Below are 24,144 nucleotides of genomic sequence, written 5' to 3'. Positions count from 1 at the left end.
TTCCAATTTCACATTTTCAAAAAAATTATTATTAAGCTTTTATTAAAAGATTAAGTCAGGTACAACTAAGAAGTAAATTTGAAGTTACAGATGTTTTAATGTGTTGTTGGCTCCCTGTAAATGAATTTATATTTTAGAATCATAGAATCCTTCCACTCCAATGCCTTGGTGAGCTACAAGATTACAGAAACATGGCAAATCAAATTGGCGATTACCGTAGCAGTACTAATAAAGACGGACAAAAGAATGTGTAAGCCAAAACACAAACTAACAAAAAAAGTAATAACAGTAGCCAATCTGTAAAAATGGTGGAAGCTCCGACATTATCTCCCCAATAAAGGCAGACAAAAATTTTTTAAGTCTGAAGATTCTTCTGTCTTGTTTTTACATGATCTACAGAGCCTATCTTCTACAAAGGACAGTTGCAAGCAAGCATGTAAGACAAATCCAGTTCTGGGCTTACACACAATTTCAAGTTCTAAACAAGTTTTAGCCTATGTCCATCCACCCGGTAAGATATTGACACCAAGCCATGACATTTGTTCATGGTGCGAGTTTCATTTTCGTCTACTTACGACATCTCGCGGAACCTAGCAAGCGCCTTCTTGTGAATAAGAGTTTTGTAACTGTCCCCTGCCTGCACCTCAAGGCTTGGATCAACCTTTTTCTGTTGACTCCCCAGCCCCGCTCTATTTTCCACAGCTTGTGCTTGCACTGGCTCTATCATTCCACTTCCATCTTTTCCTAATCCCTGTTCATCAAACCAAATACCAAAACCCAGAAACCATTAAAAAGTAGAATAAAATAATTTGCAAGATAGAACAAGTAAGATCTTTTGCTCAGAGCACTTACACAGCTACCAACTGTTAACATACCAAGAAGCAAAGGGAAAGTTTATGGGAGGCAGCCAGGTATACTTGAAAAGGTTCTTATTATATTCTTTCCCAGTAAATTTTTTCTTCTTGTGCAAAGTAGAAACAGATATGGCATTAAAGAAGCTATTCAAAATGAAGACAACTTGTTTCAGTATGAAAATTCAAGTGACCTATTAAGAGAAGAATAGATTATGATGTTTAACAAAGAAGCATCTTATTCAACAAGATCAATAATTAAAACTGCAAAAGAGGCAAAAAAGGAAGGAATGATACCGAGCCTTCGTGCCAGCCCATACTACGAAGCATCCGGTTACCCACGTTGCTCTCATCAATTGCTTTATCTGCTGTAATTACTTCATAACTCTGAACATTTTCTGCTGTAATTCCACGTCCTCCACCAACACCAGGAGGGAATGGTGTTGGATCCAAAGAACCCTTTCGGAATCCAAAATCTCGATCTTTGAAATTCATCAAGACAACATGTCTCACAAGTTAATAGAAATATTGACATAAAAGCATGCAATGAACCCATCAACTTGGATAACTGAAAAACTCATCAAACCACCTTCCAAAGAGATCCAAGTGCTAATTATGAAGAAAGCAAAAGATGTCAAATGTAACGATTCCTACTTTGTTATAGGCTTTCAACGTAGGTCACACCACTTAAAAGAATTGTTAAGGAAGCTTACTTGAATCTCCAAACCCAATGTCATGCAAATTGTCTTCAACAGATAAAGATGAACCGTATAAGCTCCTTCTCTCAGCTGCACGATCCCTGTAAGTAGTCGGAGGCTGCTCTTTGGAAGCAAGAGATGGCATCTCAGAGAACCTCCTCTTGCCACTCCCAGAAGCCACTGATGGATTATAAGACCCCAATGCTGATGCATCAGTCCTGAAGGGAGTGAAAGCAGTGGATGTATCTGAATTTGAAGATGGACCTACAACACCGGCAACCTGACCTGTAGATGTTGTCATTCCACTGGATGATCCCGAGTATGATGCATCTGACTTCACAATCCCCCTTCCAGAACTTCTTATGACCCCCCTTAAAATGCCACCTGAGCTATTGCTTATGGGCTGTGCAGCTACAGTAGTTGCAGTAACTCCTGAACTGGACAAAGTATTCTCCTTTGCATTCGGCATATCAGGTTTTAACTTGTTCTTTGTGGACTGTCCAACTGAAAAGGATCTATCCTCAGCTGAAACACTTGGTGGATTGTCATCCAGTGCCAATCGAGTTGCCTGACCTTCATGACTCCTCTGCTTCCACATTGTCAATACATTATTCATTTTTTTCTTGTTAGCCAGAATACTGCTCTTTGAAGCAAGCTTTATTTCTTTTGCCTTCTCCTTCTCCTTTTTCTCTGCAGCAATAGCTGCTGCTGCAGCAGCCTGAACTGCATCAGGTAAGGAGGCTGCCTTCTCAACTGATGTTACAGTAGCAGCTGGTGCAGAAATCACTACTTTCTTATTATTGGAAGCATCTGTTTTAGAAGGTTCATTTTGCTGGACAGAAGCTTTCTTATCATTCTGCTCAGTGCAAGGAATATACTGCTGTGATTGATGGTCATATGAATACCAAATCCCACTGTTACCATCATAATAAAGACCTGAATATTGCCAGAACTTTGTCATTTGAACAATTAATCATAAGGTAAGATCTGATAAAATACCTAGATCCACAAAGTCAAGCCTACATATAATTGTTCTTGTATGAATCCCCTTCTTTTAATTTCTTACCCATCATCTCATTTGTCAAATTATGCGTTCACTAATTCCTTTGCCAAAGAGATTATTTGAACCAGAACAATACTCATGATTTCCAGCACATAGACATGAGTTTAGCTCTAGATATAGGTTGAAAAATTAGGTTAGATTCTTTGACATTTTGGTGGGGGTTTGTCCAAGTAATTTCTATTTCTACTAATTTGTTGGTCTTGAGAGGAAAAAAGAGCATTATGGGTCTTGTCGTAGGGGCAAAAGCCAGAGTTTCCAAAACTCGACCTCAACCACATAAAATTCCTTGGGTCAGAATGGCCTTCTTCACTTCTCTATGGGCTAAGACTCAAGGTTTCTTCTAATGGATTTCTTTGTCTACTTCACAAAATGATAGGAAAGTTCTCTTGTATTGAGGAATCTTCCTTGTCTCTTTGTATTTCATGCTTTTCTATGCAGACATCTTACGCTCCTTTATACTAAATTTCTCTTTCATTCTAATAATAATATTCTTGTAAAAATATATGTATTTTTTGCAAACTTCACCATCAACGTCCCAAATGTCAAAAGAGAAAACCATATGATTATGAGGCAAGTGCCAAGTTACCAAACACATTTTCCAAATACCTGTATTGCCGTCGTAATAAAATCCAGAAGCGGCATCATAGTAATAACCGGATGCTTCATCCCACACAAAACCAGACTGTGGGGCAGAACCATCTTTCTGAACTGACACTTGTGCACCACCTTGCTCTTGTCCTCCAGTGGACTGTTTGTCATCGGGATTATATTCTTTTGGAGCCCATCCAACAGCATCATACTGAGGGCAAATTAAAGGCATAAGGTTCTGATTAGCATTTAACACCAATTCATTCTTGGGATGAAAAATTCCAATAGAGATTGATAGAGAATCATTAGAATTTGCAGAAGCTAAAAGACAGAAATACCTTCCTTCAGCAATTCAGTGAGTATTATAAGAAGGAAAAAGAATAAGAACTACTAAGGGCTCTTTTAGAAGCCTTGTTAGGATATTTTCCTCTCCTTTCGACAAGTTAAATATTATTTGTTCTAAACCTAGATTTTGTTCAAGAATCATCCTCTCCATGATGAAGAAGGATAAGGAAAACTTCAAGTATTTTGACTGAATCTACTCTGTAAATCCTTACTAAACATGTACGGAACCCTTGGTGCCTTGAGCGACAATTCTTTTTGTCTTCCAAAAAATTCCTTCCATGGTTCATGTGTCATTTAGTATCTTCAATGTACTTAGCTTCCTTAGGTAGATTTTAAGAATTACTAGGAATTTGAAATATTAACTTTTTATGACTGCAGTATTTCCTTATCATTCAGAATAAGTGCCCATAAAATGCCACTAAATATTAACAGTAGAGAATAGAGAAGAGGATAGATGATAATGAACTAAGAAGTTCTTGTGTTTCAGATTTTATTTTCTATCACCTCCTTTGCTATATATTCTAGTTATTTTTCATTTATCCTACCTCGTTCTGTTCATTTCTCTCTTCTATTTCATCATCTCTGAATCCATTTTCCTCCATTCTTTCCTATTCTACTATTTCCCCACGTCTATCCCTCTACTTTCTAAAATTTTTTCAGAATACTTTCCCATATCAGTTGGTATCAAAGCCTAACTTCTGTGCTCACCTTCCTTGCCAAAACTGTTTCCTTAAAAAACCAAAAAAAAAAAAAGAATATCATATCCTTCAAATGCGGAAAAAAAGGTCTGAAAAAGATAAAATCAAGAAAGGACAAAAGATCCACACATGCCAAGACCATCTGCTACACTCGACTACCGGCCACTGCTATGAGGTGGCTTAAAACTGCCACTGCCATCACGTTTTGAGACCCTCGGCCAACGTTCCCACCAAGTTTCAACCATTAATTTCTCAAGAAAACACAATACTCGATGCCAAACATGAACCATCACTGCCTTGCTAGACCTCCGAATACAACCACCACCAATTCTAGCAGTGACCAGAGCCCAGCGCATGAACCTCATATCATTGACCTGCAAGTGGGACTATTCTGTTTGACCAATTTTCTCATATTTGACCAGACTAGTTAGTTGTTTTTTTATTGAAATATTACCAGACTAGTTAGTAGAAACCAATTCAAGCCCTTCATGACTGACTGTCACCATTCATATGGTTTTCTAGGATGTTCTTGTTTTTTGAGGTCAGTTTGGCGATATTTGCATTCTATATTCATTTTTAGAGACATTATGTTTACAGTCGATATCTTTGGCATAGAATCCAATGAACTTTTGATTACAATTTATAATTTATTACTGAATTACATATGATTTTCTGTAACATATTTGTGGTCCTTATGGATGCACAGAGGGTATAGAGATACTACCATGATTAGCTCGGATCAATAACGTCTTAAGGATGTGATATGTGCTAATCATTCTCTAAATGGTTGCTGTCTTATGTTAATTGTTGTTGGAGAAGGATTGATACACATTCAACCTATATGCAGAAGATGGAAGAATTATTAGGGTACTCTGCAAGAATACAAGAAACGGTTAAAATCTTCAGTTAGGGCTTCTCCTGGCTTAGAAGAGTCCAAGCTGTAAGGTTTTCCAAAGGCAACCCCACAGGAAATATTGCAAACGTTGGATTCATTCAAGTTGTCTTCGAAAGATCCTTATTTATCTTATTTGATTGTAGATAAGATCCTTATTACTTGTAACTAGTGCTAATATAAAGGGGGCCATTAACTATCAACAATAGAAATGATGAATTATCAATGCTAGGTTCTAATTCCTGTTATTCTCTTTGTTCTTTCCTCTAGTAATAGTTTTGTCTAGTCTATTCGTTCTGTCTATTTCTCCCTTGTAATTCTTCACCTTTGATACTTAATTTGCTCTGGTCTATGATTTACACCTATTTGTGTTCTGCCCTCTATCTCTCTAATATACAAACTATCCCTGAACAAGTTGGTTTCAAACTCTACTTGTCCTGACATCTTAGGCATCAATTTAGGGACACATAAAACAAAAAGAGAAGTTACCATGAATAAAATTGAGATTTTACCGACTAACATACCTGCTGAGAAAATGCTGCTGCCTCAATTGCAGCAGCCGCAAGGCTGCTGGAGTGTGAAGATCCCGATGTCCCTGATCCAGGACCAAGAATGCTCTTTGCATATGCCACTCTTAAGATCTGTCCATTCTTTTCAAGAGTTGTTCCGTTTGTTGCTTCAAGTGCTTTTGTTGCATCATCCACCTTAACACATCAAAACTATGGCTAAAGTTCCCGTATTGAATTGATATTTTTTTCTGAGATAAAAAGTATGGTTTCATTCATTCATTCACAAGCACCAAAAGATTACTGAGCCATTTGCTAAACATATTTACATGTCAATCAAAATATCAATAAGGTCCCCAAAATCCTCCATTGTGTGAAGAGGATGACCTATAATAAAAAAATTCAGGGTCTACAACTATCTATCTCTAACTCTATCAAAGTTGTCTTCCAACCCCTCAAAAACTCTCCTATTCCTCTCTCTCCACACTACCCAAAAGATAGCAAGTGGAATAAGACACGTGTTTCTTCTCTCCACGAATACCCTTCTAAACACATTTATCTTCTCTCACTGAACTAGTCATCACCCAACTGATCCCCACTAACCCACAAACCAAGGTCCACAATTTATACACAAATGGGTATCAAAGGAGAATATGATTACAGAACTCCGCATCCCTCTTACATATTGAATTGATTTTATTACAAAATGATATTGGAGTACTATTCTTCTTACCAAATTCCAGGAATAAACTAATCATTCCACTGTATAGGCATGGTGGAAAAAGAAATAGCAAAAATGAAAAGACTTAACAAAGCCCTTACAAGGCGCACTTAATAATCTCTAGACTGTAATAATAACTGAGAGCTCTATAGCTGTTACAGCTGCAGTACATTTTTCAACAACCTAGATAAATCTGGATAGTCAATTAAGTCTTAACAGCCTAGATATTGAACAATATTAATACATACAGGATAACTTTCAAGAATATGATTTCTTGGTGATTCTTATATTTAGAACCTTGAATTATGAAAGACTTGGAACAGCAGGAGTGCAAGAAAGAAAGTCACTTAATTACCACTAGAGCAAAGATTGCATACCGAATGGAAATGTACAAATGCAAATCCTCTTGAAACATGAGTGAACTTGTCCCGGACAAGACGAAGATCCTGCACATTACAATCAAATATAAGTTTGACCAAATACTATAAGTCCCTCAAGCATACAGCCAAAGCATGCACGCAAAGATGCATAGTAACTAGTACATGCCTGTACATGTTATGGACACAGCACAATCACAATCAATCGTTGGAGCATAACCATACATGCATGCGTGCAAGAATTATACATGTTCAACATATCGATACCTTAATCGGAGCATGTTTGGAGAACTCATAGCGAAGCATTTCCTCATCAGCATTTTCATCTAATCCACGCACGACCAAAACATGAGTAGGGCCTGATAATACATCAATTCACAATTGATTAGATGCCGATGTTAAGACATGGCACATCATATACCCAATAAACAAACAAGGAATAGCTAGTATCAACCTGCATCTGATCCTTTCTTTCCTAATGATGCAGGATTTGATAAAGTCATATCTGCTGGTGGAGCATCCTCTGTCCGCGGCTCATTACACTACAGAGATTCAAAATGGAGCTTCAACAATTTGACATAATAAATGTTAAGCAATCTGTGGTTATAGAAAATGTCTTAAAGGTTCAGTTACTCAAAGAGTTGGACTTTTTGACACATAAAAAAGGACAGCTCGAGGTAAATAATTTTTTCTTGTACGAGAGATTACATACAGAACAAGAATCTGTAGGTGGGATGTGCAGGTAGCTCCAAATTATCAGGTGCAGAAGCATAAATGATGTCTAGTTTCGCAGGTAGTAGTAGTAAAAAGTTTTTCTTCTACCCAAATATGATTCTGAAAGAAATTTTCGTTCAGGACTGGAGTTTTCAGTACAATCGTGATTGAACCCCATACTGAAAGCTCCACTGAAGAGCACTCTACTACTACATTCAAGGGGCTTGGGCCAGTGATACAGAAGTTTTTGAGTTTTTTAGCAATCTCATTCTTTAGATCAATTTGTGATTGATTGCTATTCAAAGAACTTTCTTAATGTCCAGTTGTATGCTCTCGTCAAATCATCAAGAGTTCTTAAACATGATATTTAATTTTGCACCAAGTTCTTAAAGAGATAAATTGATTGCTAATTTGTCTAACATCAAGTTGATCTCCAACTTAGATAACCTTAAGTCACCCCAATCAATAAAAAACTAACAGAAGGAACAAACCTGAAAGCAGGATGTTCGTCGTGCAAAATTGACGCAACCACAAATAATGCACATCCAATCAGATGGCACCATGATGCTTTTATGATTAGCATGACCTGACCTCCCAGCACTTTCTTGACCAAAAGATCCACCTGTCCCCCCAGTTGGCTTGCTGCTGTAAAACAACATAATTAAGCGCAATGTTTTTGCTTGCGGAACATAATAACTAGTGCAGGCAGAGCAGACTTTGTTCATAATAAAAAATAACAGAGAGGACAACTGCTTATGAATGTGAAAGATTGCAATTGAAGTTCAGGGAGATATGACAGCAAGCTAAATATAGGATTTTATGAGGAGACCAAAGCACCTGTACTCAAAACAGAGCTTCTTGCCATCCACAACAAGACCATCATCCCCAATCCTATCCATCATTGCCCGTGCTGCTCCCTGCTCTCAACAATTAGCACCACCTTAAATTATTCTTTGAAATAATTTAAGAGGGTGAAAGCATAAACCAAAATGGAAGACACGCCAAAATACCACAGTAGGAAAATCAATAAAAGCAAAACCACGAGAAATGCCAGAATTTCGTTCTTTGATCACACGGACATGCCGAAGGGGTCCCCATTCAGCCTGTTGATAAGGAAGAACCAAAAAACATTACATTCTATCAAGTCATCCTTGTGCTAATAGTATCATTCCTGTTTGTTATTGTATAAATCTAGTAGCAAGCCTTGCATCCAGGCAAGCCAAACACTTGAATGCAAATACAAATAACATTAAGAAAGCCAATCACATTGGTAGAGCATTACAAGGATTTGATACAGATCTTCTTCAGTTGTTTTCTGCGAGAGACCCTTCACAACAACAGTTGCAGATGGGGCCTAAAAGATGAACAAATTATATGATAATTAGAATATGCAAGTTTGCATGATAAAGCATAACAAAGAAGCCAATTAAAATATGAAAGTTTGCATGAAAAAAGCATACTACAGAATAATGCTCTCGTTGACGTTTCTCTTCACGATCCCTTCGCTTTTCAGTTCTTTCATGGCGATCATCATCATAGCTATCCTCTCTTTGACTTCTTCCATGACTTCGACCTCGAGGGGACCTTGATCTAGGTCGATCATCACGTCCGCGAGATCGAGACCTCTCATGCCTTCTATGTGGACTTTGATCTCTTTCTCGACTCAAACATCTTTTATCCCGCTCTCGATCACGAGATTCACGCCTCCTCCAATTGCCATCTCTCCTACTCCCCCTATCATAATCAGAATCATAACTATGTCTTCCATAGTCATAGTCTCTTTCATGACTATCCTCTCTGTTCTGATGAGAAACCCAAGACCTATAATCATAATCATCATAAGCATAATCATCACGATCACGTCCTCCAAACCTAGAAGTTCTGTCAAGTCCATGATCTCGATAGTTATCCATATTGTGATAGCCATCTCGGAACTTATTAAAATCATGAAATGATTCAATTTCATTATCACGAAAATTGTCCATCTCATGATATGATTCAGCATAAGGCTTATCATGCCGCCTAGATTCCCTCTCAATGGGATATTCTTCTTCATAACTTCTCCTTCTCGCCTGAGGCCAAACACCAATAGCTGAGGGTGGGGGTGGATAATTGTCTCTCTCCAAAGTGTCCCGATGGAAAGCAGTTCTTTGGTAGACGTTATCCCTCGAGTACCTTTCATCTAGAAATCTCCTCTCATCATATGATCCACCAATCCTGCACAAAAAACACCAAATGGAGGGGGAGGGAAAAGATAAAACATGATACTATAAATCAATTATATAAATAAACTGCAGGTATGTACATCATAGAGAATTTATACATGCATGTCCTTCAAATTATGTCATTACTTTAAGTTGAGCCGCAAAGTTGTTGTTAACATTCAACAAACTTCAGCAGCCCCTTTCACATGTCACTGAATACATACCACTAAAACATAAACCTAAGTCAAAATTCCAAAGCAAACAATATTATCCTTATTTGCTATGTAACCTACATGGTGATAAGCAACAATCAGAACTCACCGATAATTTGGCTCATGGACTGCACCATACCCCTCCAGAGCCTGTGGATTCAAGACAATAAGCTATATCAGCAACAAATATCAATCATGATAGGAGGTTAGGCAAATCCAGTCCATATCCTCAATGCCCCATAGCTTTCTCTCATTTTTCTTTAAGGATGAGATGCCGGAAAAAAAATGGACAATCACATGATCCCTAATAATTTCGGTAATACCATCCCATATAGGTGATTATTAAGGAGGAAACCACAATTACGCTGTTATTATCCCATCCTTGCTGAAGACTATATCGACCAGGATCCATTTCTCCAGCGTTAACCCCTGCAAGTCTCGACGATCGTTCAGAATTTTCAGGAGCGTAATGACTAAAACCCTTTTTCCTGTAATATATGCACAAACAGACACAGTTATATCCTGATGAACCAAGAACGAACAATTTCCATGACTTAGCCTCAGCCTTCCTTTTTACAACTTGAATCCTCAAAAATGAAATCCTTTCCAGAAAGTCAGACAAACCCATTCTTCCAAATCCTCTTTTAACAACACACTATGGATGACCTTGTGGAAACCATCAGCTAACAAACCATGAATACCATCCTATTGACGGGAAAATCAATCTTCAACAATCAAAATTATCAATGAGTAGACTTGACAATAATTTAAAAAATTCGATCATACTAGGAGGAAAATGAAAAGAACCACAAAGTCAAGAATGAACCGAACACTTACGAAAAGAACAACGAAATAAACAGGCAGAGTAAAACTAAATGGTTTCACCAAAAAAAAAAAAAAAATCATTAATTTTTCAGGTATTAGATGATCAAACAAGAAGCAAAAGATTATACATAAACTTACAAAAGTACTTGCAGCGATTCAAACTTCACCCATGTGACAATAGTAAAGCTATTACGAATAAGACAAACTTACAAAATTAAACTCATGCATATGCGAATACAAAGACACGAAAGTGTTGTAAAATATGCAATTTTTAGGAGGAAGATAAAAGCAAATATGTAATTTTAAGAGAAGCGATCAACTTTTAAGTGATTGCTCAATGATTAAATAAATAATAAACAGATGAATCTTGCGAATGGAATAAACACTAATTGGCGAAGTAAAACCAAGAAGGACAGAGACGTACCACTGTAGACCATGAAATTTTTAGGAGAAAGATAAAAGCAAAAATGTAATTTAAGAGATGTGATCGATTTTCAAGTGCTTGCTCAATGATTCAATAAATAACAAAACAGATGAATCTTGCGAATGGAATAAACACTAATTGACAGAGTAAAACCAGGAAGGACAGAGACGTACCAGGTAGATACGGGTCGGATCGGGTGATAACGGGTCGGTCCTCTTCTCTTTCGTCTTCCTCCGTTGTTAGGGTTTTCTCTTCTGCGGCCACGAGCAAGCTCTATGACGATGTTTTCATCATCGCTTCATACGCATATCATATCATATGTATGTATGTGTGTGTGTGTGTGTGTATATATATATATATATGGCTGTCTATTTCACCTCATGTGTAATTTTAGGTCAGGTAACTCAAAACAGTCGTTGATTTAAAAAAATTTCAAGAAGAAAATTATTGATTATATTTTTTAATTCCTTCTGAAATAAACATCTAATTTATTTACAAATTAACTAATAAAAATTTTTATATAAATCGAAATAATGCAATTTTACTTTTGTCAAATATAATGAAATATGAAATTCAATTTCCTTCTAATTCTGCATAAAAATTCGAGAATAGTTTAATTCTTATTATTTTTTATTATGTAATTGTCAAATCTAAGGAAACAATATTTCATATATATAGTCTGGCAACTGCTCCTTTGCATTAATATCTAAACTAATTAAATATAATCATACAAATATATGTACGTTGTATAATATATATTATTAGAGTATATTGGATTAATTATTTTGTAATTTATTATAAATAAAAATATAATACCTCGTTTATTACTGTGCTAAAATAATTTAGAAACTTTATTTATTCGATCTTTTGCCTACTTTAAATTTAATTAATTTACGCTACATAATATTTATCGTGATTTATGATTTGTGATTTTAATTTATTTTTATTTATTTAATTTTATATAAAATAATTTTATTCTAAATTATTTAAATTAAATATAAAATTTAATTAAAAAAATCGAAAAACGACGAATTGGGAAGAAAATCCCACAGGAAAAATCCTGTGAGGAGCCTGGTTGCCCGGCAGGTGCTGGGTACTGTGCGCACGCACAATAGTTGCGGGACGTGTGCACAACGCACATGTCATATCCGTGCGCACGGCGTGAGGCTAGAACCAATGTGTCTTGTTGTGCATAGGCAAGTCGTCCGTACGTCACCTCGCGTGCAACAGGCCTACACGGATAGGCCCTATGCGCCTGGGGCCTGCACACAGTAGGAGGCCTGTGCGCCTGTAAGTTAGCCTACAGTGCACCGTCGTTGCCTTGGGCAGTGGGCCGCCGTCGCTAGTGGAGGAGGCCCTTCTCCCTCGTTTTTCGTGCCGATCATCTGTTTCTCCTTTCCTGTTAACACTTTCATTCTTCTAATTTTCAAATGTTTAGAGAGATAGAGAGAGAGAGAGAGAGAGAGAGAATAGTATAGTAAGAGAAGAAGAGAAGGAAAAAAAACAGTGAAGGAGAAAATATTTAGATTTCGGTAAATAATTTAATATTTCTTTCAACGTCTTAAGGAATATTTTTAGATAAACAAATTTAGTATGATTGATATTTTGCCTGTTTTGTATGCATATGTGTTCAGATGAGTCGAATTATTCTTGTTTTCAAGCATTTTATGTGAATTACAAACATTTGATGAATTTGCATGTAATAAATATAATATGTAATCGGTAACAGTAAAAATATAAAAGAAAAGAAAAAGATAAAAGTTGAATGAAACATGTATGGTCTGAAGTGTATTTGCATTGACATGCATATTGCATCAAGTGTAACACCCAAATTATTTTTTTTGTATTATTTTAATTTTTTAGATTTTAATAAAATTTAATTTAATTTAATTTAATGAAAATAAAAATAATAGTAATGATAAAATTGGGTAAAATTATTATTTGGATTTAATTGAAATTGATTTTGGAAAAAAAGAGTGAAAATTTGGACTTTGTGGGTGTTTTTGAAAAGAAAATCGGAAATTGGGGGTCAAAACGCAATTTGAAAAAGTTGTGCCACGTCAGCAGCCCCGGCCAACCAGGACACACCGCGTGGCAAGGAAACGCTGACATGGGACGAGCCACGAGGGCGATCCGCGTGCGCGCGACCAGATGGTCCAGGTCCGTTTCCGCGCGCACGGATGGCCCAGATTTCACGCGTACGGACGGCCCAGATTCAATCAGGCAGGAAGGGTCCAAATTGCATCGCGATGGACGGCTCAGATTTAATTCCAAATAAATCGCGATCAGACGATCCATATTTAATCTTGATGGACGGTTGAGATTAAAAGGCGAAGGGTATAAATAACCCCACCCACACCTGACCACAAAACCCTAGCTGCCAGTGCCTCGCTGGAGGAGTCGGCCGCCGCCACCCGCCGCTGCACCGGAGAATTTTTCGACCGCCAATCGAGGTAAATTTTCTTCCCCTGGCTCGTTTTTCGATGCTGAATCCGCCTACGGCCAAACCGGAGCCAAACCACCGGCCAATCGACCGAAAAACCCCGTCGAAGTCCGCCGCTGCCCTCGCGGCTTCCCTCTGTTTTTGCCTCCAATGAGGCCCTTCCCAGCCTCCGTTCGATGCAATTTTTATACCCATGTGATCACCGTTCTTTTCTCTACAGGTTGACTGGAGCAAAACATCAAAACGCGATTCACGCCGGAGAAGCCGCCGCACCCGAGAGCACCGATGCCGGTAAGTTTCAGTTTTTCGTGATTTTTTGGCCCACTAAGGGCTATAGGGTTGTTTTATCGAAAAGACCAATGCAAGTTTGGCTGAATTCGGCCAAAAATGGCCAACTCGAGGCGGATCGCCGCCGCAAGTGGCAGCGCCGTCGCCGAAGCACGGCGGATCGCCGCCGTGCCGGAATTCTGATATTGGCCGAAATGGGCCCTAGGTCTGATTTGGGATTTTTTGGGACACGTACAGGTACTGGTAGTGCATTTCAGTTTTTCGGGAAAAAATTCAGAAAAATTAGGGGCAGCCCGTAGGCGCACTGTAGAGCCGATTTCAGACCCCGAAACAAGTAAGGATCTCTCACCCTACTTCCTACCACGATATTAAGGCTTAATAAATAATTAAATGGTATTTTGTGACTTTATAGATGTGTAATTGATTGAGGTTGCCAATGGAGCTCGAATCTGATACATTGTTGGTCAGTTGTTGTTTGATCTATTTTTCAGTATTAAATGCAGTATGATATTTGATGTAATTATTTTATGATCTCGTATGTATGAATCATGGTTTCTTTTATTATGGTTTGTATTATGGTGAACTCGATACTGTGTTGTCTTATTTGGTGTCAATTATTGGTTTACATGTTGTGTGTGATTGAATAATTGAGACCAAGAAAAAGGGTAAAAATGTTATGTGAATTGATAAGTGGATAATGTGGACAGCCTGACTAGATATCCTGGGAGATGGTGGACGGACCGAGTCCTTAGGGAATCCTACTGGGAATGTGGTCTCTCATACCGGATGGGGTATGGGGACGGCCCGTTTCACCCTCATACTGGACGGGGTATTTAGGTTTATAGTTTTGGCGCCCATACCGGACCAGGTATGAGAACGGTCCTGGAATCAGGTTATTAATGTTCATGGTTCACGTGTAGCGGGAACCCCCTATGGATCCCCATGGATACTAGTAGACTGGTAAAATAGGAAATTTATTGTCTGATTATTGAAGTGTCAAAATATGATATGTGTTCTGTTACAAAGTCGATATAATTTTATGATGGTTATAATGTTACTGTTTTCATATGTTATTTTCATGAATCTCACCGAGATAAGTGGACAGTAAAAGTTTTTATGTTAATAAATGAATTTGTTATAAATTATGCTCCATTAGTCATTTTTGTTTTCTACCTACCTTTATTTTTGTGGCAGTGAGATAGTGTGATGTCTTTACTGAGCTAGTATAGCTCATTCCTTACTTAACCATTTCAGATCAGGAAGACGTAGTTCCCGAGCCCGTTCCGTAGGAAGACGGCGAGTTAGACGCGTAAGGACTTTATAGCTTTATTTATAGTTTTTATTTCGAGTATCTCTTTTAATTAGCTTATTCTTTCATGTTTTGAGTATGTTTTTAGTTATTGTGTAAGGGATGTTAATCAAAATTTTTATTACGCTTCTGCATTTAAGATTTTTAATACATACATCTTCATTTAAATTCCAGGACCGTTACATCAAGTATCTCATTAGAATTTTTGTCTCCGAGGGATATCTGTTCCTGTTGCCCTTCGAAGTATCTGTTCTCATTTTCCTTCGGAGTATCTATTTCTCCCTCCCCTATCTGGTCTATAAAGACATAAGAGAATCACTCTCAGTGGATGACGGCATAACTTCTGACAAGAGTGGTGTCGCACTATCTGTAGGAGTCACCCGTGACTAAATAATATTGTGACTGTAGATATCTGTTAGGACCACTATGACTGATATGATCGTGGTCATAGATTGTACCATGGTTTGGCTAGTTGGGAATAGGCTTGAGCAAATTTTCATATCTGTATATGATCTAGTCATTCCACTTGGCTAGTTAGAAATCTATATCTGCTCTCAGAGATGGAAGTTGTAAACATTTCGCGAAACATGACATGAAAATATGAGTATTTCATGATTTATTTGATGTTCTCTATTATCGAACATGATGTATGTTTGCTTTCCTGTATTAACGTATTGTTTTCTTAATAAATAAATAGTTTTCTATAATGTGAGATAGGTAAACTAGGAAGTTAAATGATAAGATAAAACAATTAATTTTTTAAATTTTATGATGTTAATTTAATATTGTTTTCCTTACTGAGTATTGGAACTCACTCTTTTCATGTCCCCCCTCCATATGAAGAAAAAAGTGAGGAGCCGCAGGCTGACCTACCATTGGAAGTCTATGAGAATCCCCTGAATCCACAATTTTGAGTGCATAAGTGTTCTCGCACTCTGATGAGTCCAATAGCGTAGTGAAAGAAGTAACCTTTATGTTTTGTTTTGTATTTTGTAGCCACTTCTGACCTCATTATATGTATGTATTGAAATTCATATATATTTGTAAAAGATTTGTAATAATTTTGTTCTACTGCATAAATTTTATCATGCACTCGTTATTTTGAATTTGTGTTTGACACTCATTTGTCTTAATTAACACTTAAGATATCACAAAAAGGGTCTTTGTATATTTTTATTAAAGTTATTGGGTTGTTTTATAATTACTCATTTTTTTCCCTATATAAATGCCTTTATTTAATGAACAAAACACACTTTCTTTGATTATTCCAAAATCTTGACTCATTTTCTCAATCTTAGTTTCCCCAACATTTATTATTTTATCTCCTTCATTTACTTTAAATCTTCATCAATTTTCTCTCAATTCTGTAATATAAATATTTATAAATGCATGTTGTATCATGTTATGGTATTAGAGCTTGGAAATTTTTCTAACTGAACTTCAATTAAATTTGAAAGAAAACTCTAAGTTCATCATATTTTGTATTCTTCATATCAACTTCGAAGTTTTGTAGTGAAAATTCATGGATACTACTTCTATTAGCTCAGGTTCTTCAAAGTCCGAAGAAGTTTTGACAAATTCATTTTATCTGCATTCAAACGAGTCACTCATTCCAGCTCACTTCAATCGTACTTACAATTAACAACTTTTATTCCTAATCAAGGTCGATGAAGATAGTGTTGATCTCAAAGAATAAGTTGAAACCTGTGGATGGTTCTATACAGGTTTCAATTAAATATAACCCTATGTATGGAGCATGGAAACATTTTAATATGATAATAGTTTCTTTAATTATATGATCACTCTCTCCATCCATTGCTCAAAGTATAATCTAGATCAATTATGCAAGAGACTTATTGAAAGACCTACAGGATAAGCTTTCACAAAGTGATATTATCAGAACATATTAACTCCAATAGGAGATTTACTTCATAAAATGAGAAACATATTCTGTTATATAATATTCTTACATAATTAAAGATAGTGTGGAATGAATTATCAAATTTGAGACCAGTGTCGTTTTATAACTGTAGATTGCAGTGTGTATGTAGTGTAACGACTATAATTAGAAGATATCAAGAGGTAGATCGAACAATTAGATTTCTAAAAGGACTAAATGAGTTATTTAGTGTTGTGAAGTTGCAAATCCTACTTCTAGAGTCATTACCTTCATTGAATAAGGTATTTGCACTAGTATTAAAATATAAAAGAAGTCTTAGCACACGAGTCTCTACGCAAAATTTTAACTCTAATATATTGCATGTAAATAAAGTTTTAACATATCAACGGAGATGACAATCGTCTAGACCAAGTGTTGGCAATAATTCAGGAGGAAATATGAAGTTTAATTTCGGAACTAGTTGAGTTACTGCTAATAAGAGATTAACCTGCACATACTACATATTTATTAGATACACAGTGGACAAGTGTTACAATAAGCATGGTTATCTACCATATTGCACGTCTAAATCTTGGAATATATCCAATACAAATTAGACGAGCATTCAAGTGGCTAAACCAAAGAGAGAGTTGGTTGATTCTCATATGAGATTCAACATGTAGTACAGTAATTCAGAAGCATTGCCTCTTCCTTCCACCAAAGACCCTTCTACTCACAACAAATTATAATATAATAAATCTAATATATTCTAACATAAATTGCATAGACACATAAAAATATGATAATAGATATAAAACCACAATATAAATAACTTCGAAACAATATTAACACAATATAAAAATCAAATATTAGTCCAATATATTATATGTTGGAATCATCACATACTTATTAAATGAAGGCAATGTCTCTTCCTTCTTAAATAAAATGGAAACATTCAAAAGATAAAAGCAAATATCTTAATGTTTGCTCAAATAAACAAGCAACACAAAGAGTTTACTACTCCATTATTATTTCAAATTCTTTTCGGAAAATTCATTCATCGGTTTGTTTACTTTTGCTTCATGCTCGAGCATTTTCAATAGCGACAATTTTCTTCTCCAGCTGCATCATTAAAAATTAATTAAAAAATATTAAATAAGAGCAAAAAATAAAGAAAATTAGTGTTTTATTTAGTTCAAAACCTATATTAAACTATTAACTAAGACGAAGATCAAAACCTGATATTCAATTACCATCTATCCAAAAAATATTAAAGATAAATTGACGACTAGTGTTTTATTTAGTTCGAACATATGTTTTCTTGTTCAATTCCTAAATTTTACTTAATTGATATATAAGAATTGATCAAAATTATATATTTTATTCAAATGATTTGATCCTTAATAGGTTAGACTAGAGCTCCTTGTTCTATTTATTAAGAGAATAAGACAGTTAATCTATGATTCATTACAGAACTCAAACAATATTGTCCTATATGCATGTTATATATATATTACCTCGATAAGGATGTTCTTCTTTGTATCCAACATTAAAAAGTCATGCTGGATTGCATTCAAAGCCATGGTAGACCTGCAGAAATCAAAGAGTTTTTTACTTAGGAAAAAGCAAAAGATTAGCTCATGCAAAGGAAGAACTAAAATGTAAAGCAAAAGAACGCATTCGTAATTACCATGATAAACAAATCCAGATATTTTTAGTTAAAGCTAATTATTAATTAACCCACGATTAATAAGATATGTAGTAAGGTTTATATTTGATGGCATATATACAGCACATATATATAAATATTTTACGACATATCACAGGGCTCGGCCAATATCTACTTCCTCTCATGAAATGATCTGTATTTGTACAACAGTATAACTTCCCCCAAGTCTATCTGGAGAGAGGAATCTATACATATATGTACATACATTTCATAGACTGTATATATTTAGCATAAGATTGTTTTTTATGATTGAACTAGAAATATGTTCCTTTTTTTTTTTTTTTTTTTTACCTTTCCCTTGATTTTTCGTGAAGAACAGTTCGGAATTCCTGACATCTCATTGCGACACGGAAAGCACCGATGCTGTAGAAATATTAACTTAATGAATATATATAAAATTACTTAACATAATACATGTACACTAATAATAACGTAACTGATAGTATCTCAATATACCAAAGATGACACAAAAATATTTAATTGGATTCAAACTCACTATTTTGTAAACATAATGTGAAAATATCGATCATCCATTAACCATAATCAATTGCAGTTTGTGACGTATATGTATAGCAGTTAGTTAGATTTACGTATTGCATACGAGATTTACAAGCGTTACTCATATTTCTTATAAAAAATACATGTTTTTTCTTGTCCCTATTAAACTTTTATAAAACAAATATGCAAAAAATATATAACTAAAATGGCTCATCAAATGACTAGTTCAATTATTTGTGAGTTTTGATTGACACAAACTATTTTTAATTATATTGGAGGTTTAAATTCTAACTCTTGTATAGGGACAAGTTTAATATATATTATCTTATATTCTTAAGTTGCACTCAAAAAAGTTTGCAAAGAAATAAGTAAATATGCAATTACCAAGATGCCCCTCCTTTGATTTTCAAGCAAAATTCTCCCAGTTCATAAAAATCTACCTCAGGTTGATTTCTGTAAAAAAAAAAGAAATATAATAACATTTAACAAAAAAAAAACAAAAATTGTTAAGATCAAAGAATAATATAAAAAATTAGATGAAAACTTACAAAATTAATCTCATGTCTTTTAAAGTTTTATGAGTATCCGTAATAAAGGTAGAAAAAAGTTGAACGAAGAAGAAAGGATTGTCTGAAGTATTTTTCAAGTCGTAAGCCATTGCTAGACGATCATCCACGATACCCTACATTGTCAAATATATTAGTACATTAATGTGAAGTTAAACTATCAACTGGAGATAAAATTTTTCAAATAAATTTATATATAAGTTAATCAAGTTATTTACATATATTACATATAATACAGAAAAGATAACCTTAAAATGAAGATATATACAAGGTGATAATCCGTTCTTCATAAATTCTTATAGAGTTTAAAACTTTTTTATATACTGTTAAGTGATGATAAAATAAAAAATAAATATTTACAGTTGATTATTAATATGAATAACGATATTAATATTAAGTAAGATTATTATTATTATTCCATGTGAATATACATTTAAGATCTAGCATACATTTAGTTCGATTTCTAAGCTACTGAAGTTATTAAATTATTATAACCTTAAGCTTGAAGACTTCACTACTAAAATAATTTATATGAACAAATATTCAAAGAATGAGTTTCTTGCCCAGATACGATAAAAAATAATAATAATTGACGACGAATACGTAGGATCATGGACATAATCGACGTGAAAATATACAAAATTAATCGAGATGAAAATAGTCGATAAGTTTACTAAGTATGTTTTACCTTATAGAAATATGTGACTGTAACAAAGTTATAAGTATAAAAAGTTGTCAAATTGGCTTATTATATGATTATAATAAATTCTATCATTGCAGGTTATTATGAGTAGATTACGTTAATATTAACTAATAATAAGATCTCAGATGATTAATAAGTTTTTATTATCAGAAGTAAATTCGACTTTTTAGCAACATAAGGTTGAATTATTGCATAATCATAACCTCATGCACGTAAGAGTCATAAATACATATTTAGATTTAAAAAAAAGTATATTATTTAATGATAGCCAGACATCTCAAATTCAAGTTAAGAAAGTAATTAAGAAATGATCAAAATCTTTCATCTCAAAATTCTTATGTAATAATATAATTTTGAAATATGAACTTTGTCATTATTACTAATGATCATTTCATTAACAAAAAGACAAGAGAGAAGTAATACATCTCACAATCTATACAATGAATAAAAAAGAAAAATCATTTGAATTTGAAAGAATAAACTTGCAATAGTATATTGAGTCCTCAATGAATCAATTAAAAAGATTTGATCTTATGTATCTATTTTCAATTAGAAGGAGCCCGACATAATAATCAATTAAAATATAAATATGAATTTCTACAAATCTTATATATCATCACTTGTTCTTTGGTACAAAATTAAGTGGGAGCTTTCTCTTTTCTAAAGATGAGATGGTTTCAATGCTAACATGTTGAAGAGTATCAAGAGACAATATAGATTTTGTTATAGAAGACTCATAATCAAAGAAGACAAATGAAATATAAATAGGAGAAAATATTTAATGTGCCAATCGATTTAATGTAGTTCAATATAGTTTTAATTATATATTTATAAAATTTTTTGAGGATGAGTTTAGGATTATCACTTAAATTGTCTCTCATATTTTATACATCTATAGATCGATATTTTTTTTTTCAATTATTCTTTTATTGATTTACGTATATTAAATACTATCTTTCACTACAAGAGAAAAATATATTTCTTTCTCTAGATCTATATATTAGATAAGACGAATGTAAGGTAGATTATCTATTTATACGAATGTAAACTAGATTATTTATTTATCAAAAATTAGATATATAACCGAATAAATAGATAGATCGACGTATAGATAGAAAAAAGAGAAATTAAAAAAAAAAAGATTGAGGGAAAAAAAATAGTACCTGATCTTTCATAGAAGAAATGATATCATGGAGCTGCTTTTTCATTTTTTCATATTCAGCCATTATGAAACTACAAAAGATAATATTCAACTATTTAGGTTTTCTTTTAGAAGATTGGTACAAAATGGTATACATATACACACACATATATATATATATAGGATGTGATTCAAAAATTAATGGTGGGTTTTGTGCATTGGTGATGAGGAAGCCAAATTAAGTAGTAAGTTCAAAGGTATGATTCAATCCTAATGTGGGTTTATCAATGTAGTACTTAATTGGAAGTCAAAAGGCTAATTTGTTATGAATATCTGGTTTTATTTGTTCAAAAATTAAGTGCTAAAATGCCACTTCTATTCATTTTTAAAAAAAAAAAATTAAAGTTGGTACTCAATGATCAAAAGGAGCTTAGATGTCATAGTAATTTTAATTTAGTACTAACTCGACATTAGTGTTTATAAAGTAAAATAATTATTATATAAGAACATACGTAAGAGTAAGAGTGAATAAAAATTAAATTAATCAAAATTATTTGTCGGTCTTGATTTGATTACTATATATAATTCGTTTCGTTCGATCAAATATTTTAGTCGAATTTTTTAAAATTTTAATTTTTTTAAAAAAATTGATTAAATTCTCTCCCTCAACATTGAATGTATATAAAAAAAAAAATGAGAGAAGAAAAAGATTTTTGGAAGTTAATTATGTTTAGATTTTGCTCTTTTTTTTTTTTGGTTTCTTCAAGAAACAAAAGTAGAATTTAATCTAAATTAAGAAATTAAATTTTCTATTAAATGGGTTAGGATACAAGTCACCAAATGCTGAACTATATAACTAATTTGGGTAATTTCAAAAAGTTTTAAATTGTTTATGATTTCCTCATAAAAAAAAAAATGGTTTGTGATTTTGTATTATGTTTAGTTGACCAATCAATCAAACAATTTATATATTTCTATATACATATCATATCATACAATGTACTCTTCTAACATAACAATACATGTTTTTTTTTTTTTTTACACATGGTAATATCTTATATAGAGATTTTAATATTTTATTACATATGGAATTATCCCATATAAAAAAAAAAACACCCTCTTGCGCAAGGTTAAGATATCTCTCATGTAAAGAATTGAAATTTTTCAATATATATATATATATATATGTATATATATATATATGGTGAGGAAAAATCAGTAGAATAATGTTAAAAGTTATACATGGTAATAGAACACGTCAATATATGATTTTGTATAATGGTATATATTGACATGTTCTTAAAATTTGCATGTTACAATATAAATTCTTTTGTTCTTAAAATTTTACAATATTGAATTAAGTTTAAATTTTAAAATAAATTCCAAATTTTTTTTTGAATTTTCTTTGACTTGAAAATCTCCAAATTTTGGTGTTTCAATGATTTTATTTTAATATATAATTTTTCATAATTTCAAATAAATTCATAAATTTTGAGATTAGTTTAATTTTTATTATTTAATGTAAACTTTTCATTATTTCCAACTTACAATAAATAAAAATTTAGAGATAGGTTCTGAATAGATTTTAAATTTAATTAAAAACCAAACATTAATTAACTAAATAATTAGCAAAAGTTTTCAGGTAAGAAGCTTTTTTTTTTTTAACACATCAAGATCAAAAACTATATATGTTTTTATATATATATATATAATCATATGTAAAAGTCAAGGAAACACATTTCATATAATATATAGTCTGGCAACTGCTTCATATTATACAAATGTATGTATGTGGATAATATATATTGCAGACGCATATATAAAAGTATGACAATATAGATATAAATCATTTGAGATGATGGTAATAAAATAAAAGTAACATAATATAAAATGAAATATAAGTCCAATATATATATATATATATATATTATATATATATATGGGAAATAACATACTTATTAAATGGAAGTACTGCCTCTTCCTGCTTAAATAAAATATAAACACCAATGTTTACTCAAATAAACCAGCAATATAAATAGTTTATTGCTCCATTATTATTTCAATTTCTGTCTGAAAAATTTGTTCCTGCTTCATGCTCAAGCTTTTTCAATTGCGACAATTTTTTTCTCCAACTGCATCGTAAAAATTTAGTTAGAAAATACAGAAAAAGTGCAAAAAATTAAAAAATAACATTTGAAAAATATGTGATAAGAAATTACAAACAAAACTTATACTATATCTGTTGTTCTATTATACTTTTAACAAGAAGTAAGTCGAAACCTAATGATCGATTTATCGTGTATATTTATATATATTATATTACCTCGATAAGTCTGTTCAGCTTTGTGTCCAACATCGAAAGCTCATGCATGATCGCGTTCAAAACTATGATAGACCTAAGAAATTCAAAGAATAGCAAAGGATAAAAGGTTAGCTCAGGCAAAGGAAGAACTTGTAGCTAAAGCTAGTT

The 24,144-nt window shown here is 33.5% G+C and overlaps 1 protein-coding gene across 6 annotated transcripts; it reads right to left on the bottom strand.

Annotated features, from left to right (window-relative positions):
- Positions 1–298: 298 nt before the first annotated feature.
- Positions 299–11,451, bottom strand: SUA (suppressor of abi3-5). Of its 6 annotated transcripts, XR_015816817.1 has the most exons (17): positions 11,292–11,448; positions 10,234–10,594; positions 9,979–10,019; positions 8,914–9,670; positions 8,736–8,807; positions 8,464–8,556; positions 8,291–8,370; positions 7,945–8,098; positions 7,194–7,281; positions 7,007–7,098; positions 6,740–6,808; positions 5,660–5,839; positions 3,219–3,411; positions 1,565–2,485; positions 1,149–1,333; positions 876–998; positions 635–751 (listed from the first exon to the last, which is right to left on the bottom strand). XR_015816817.1 is itself a non-coding variant. In XM_088212645.1 (16 exons), exons 2-16 carry the CDS (start codon positions 10,279–10,281, stop codon positions 572–574), a joined length of 3,153 nt encoding a protein of 1,050 aa, XP_088068771.1. In that variant the 5' UTR covers positions 10,282–10,357; positions 11,292–11,451; the 3' UTR covers positions 299–571. The 6 variants fall into 6 exon arrangements, 5 of the variants coding, with proteins under 5 accessions (XP_088068771.1, XP_088068766.1, XP_088068769.1 ...); XM_088212645.1 differs by lacking the exon at positions 876–998 and having other exon boundaries at positions 299–751; positions 10,234–10,357; positions 11,292–11,451; XM_088212640.1 differs by lacking the exon at positions 876–998 and having other exon boundaries at positions 299–751; positions 11,292–11,447.
- Positions 11,452–24,144: the final 12,693 nt, after the last annotated feature.

The sequence above is a fragment of the Carica papaya genome, chromosome 2 (assembly GCF_054855325.1).
Source record: "Carica papaya isolate Zhongbai chromosome 2, ASM5485532v1, whole genome shotgun sequence".
NCBI classification, from domain to species: domain Eukaryota; kingdom Viridiplantae; phylum Streptophyta; class Magnoliopsida; order Brassicales; family Caricaceae; genus Carica; species Carica papaya.
This window is presented reverse-complemented; position numbering and strand designations above follow the sequence as displayed.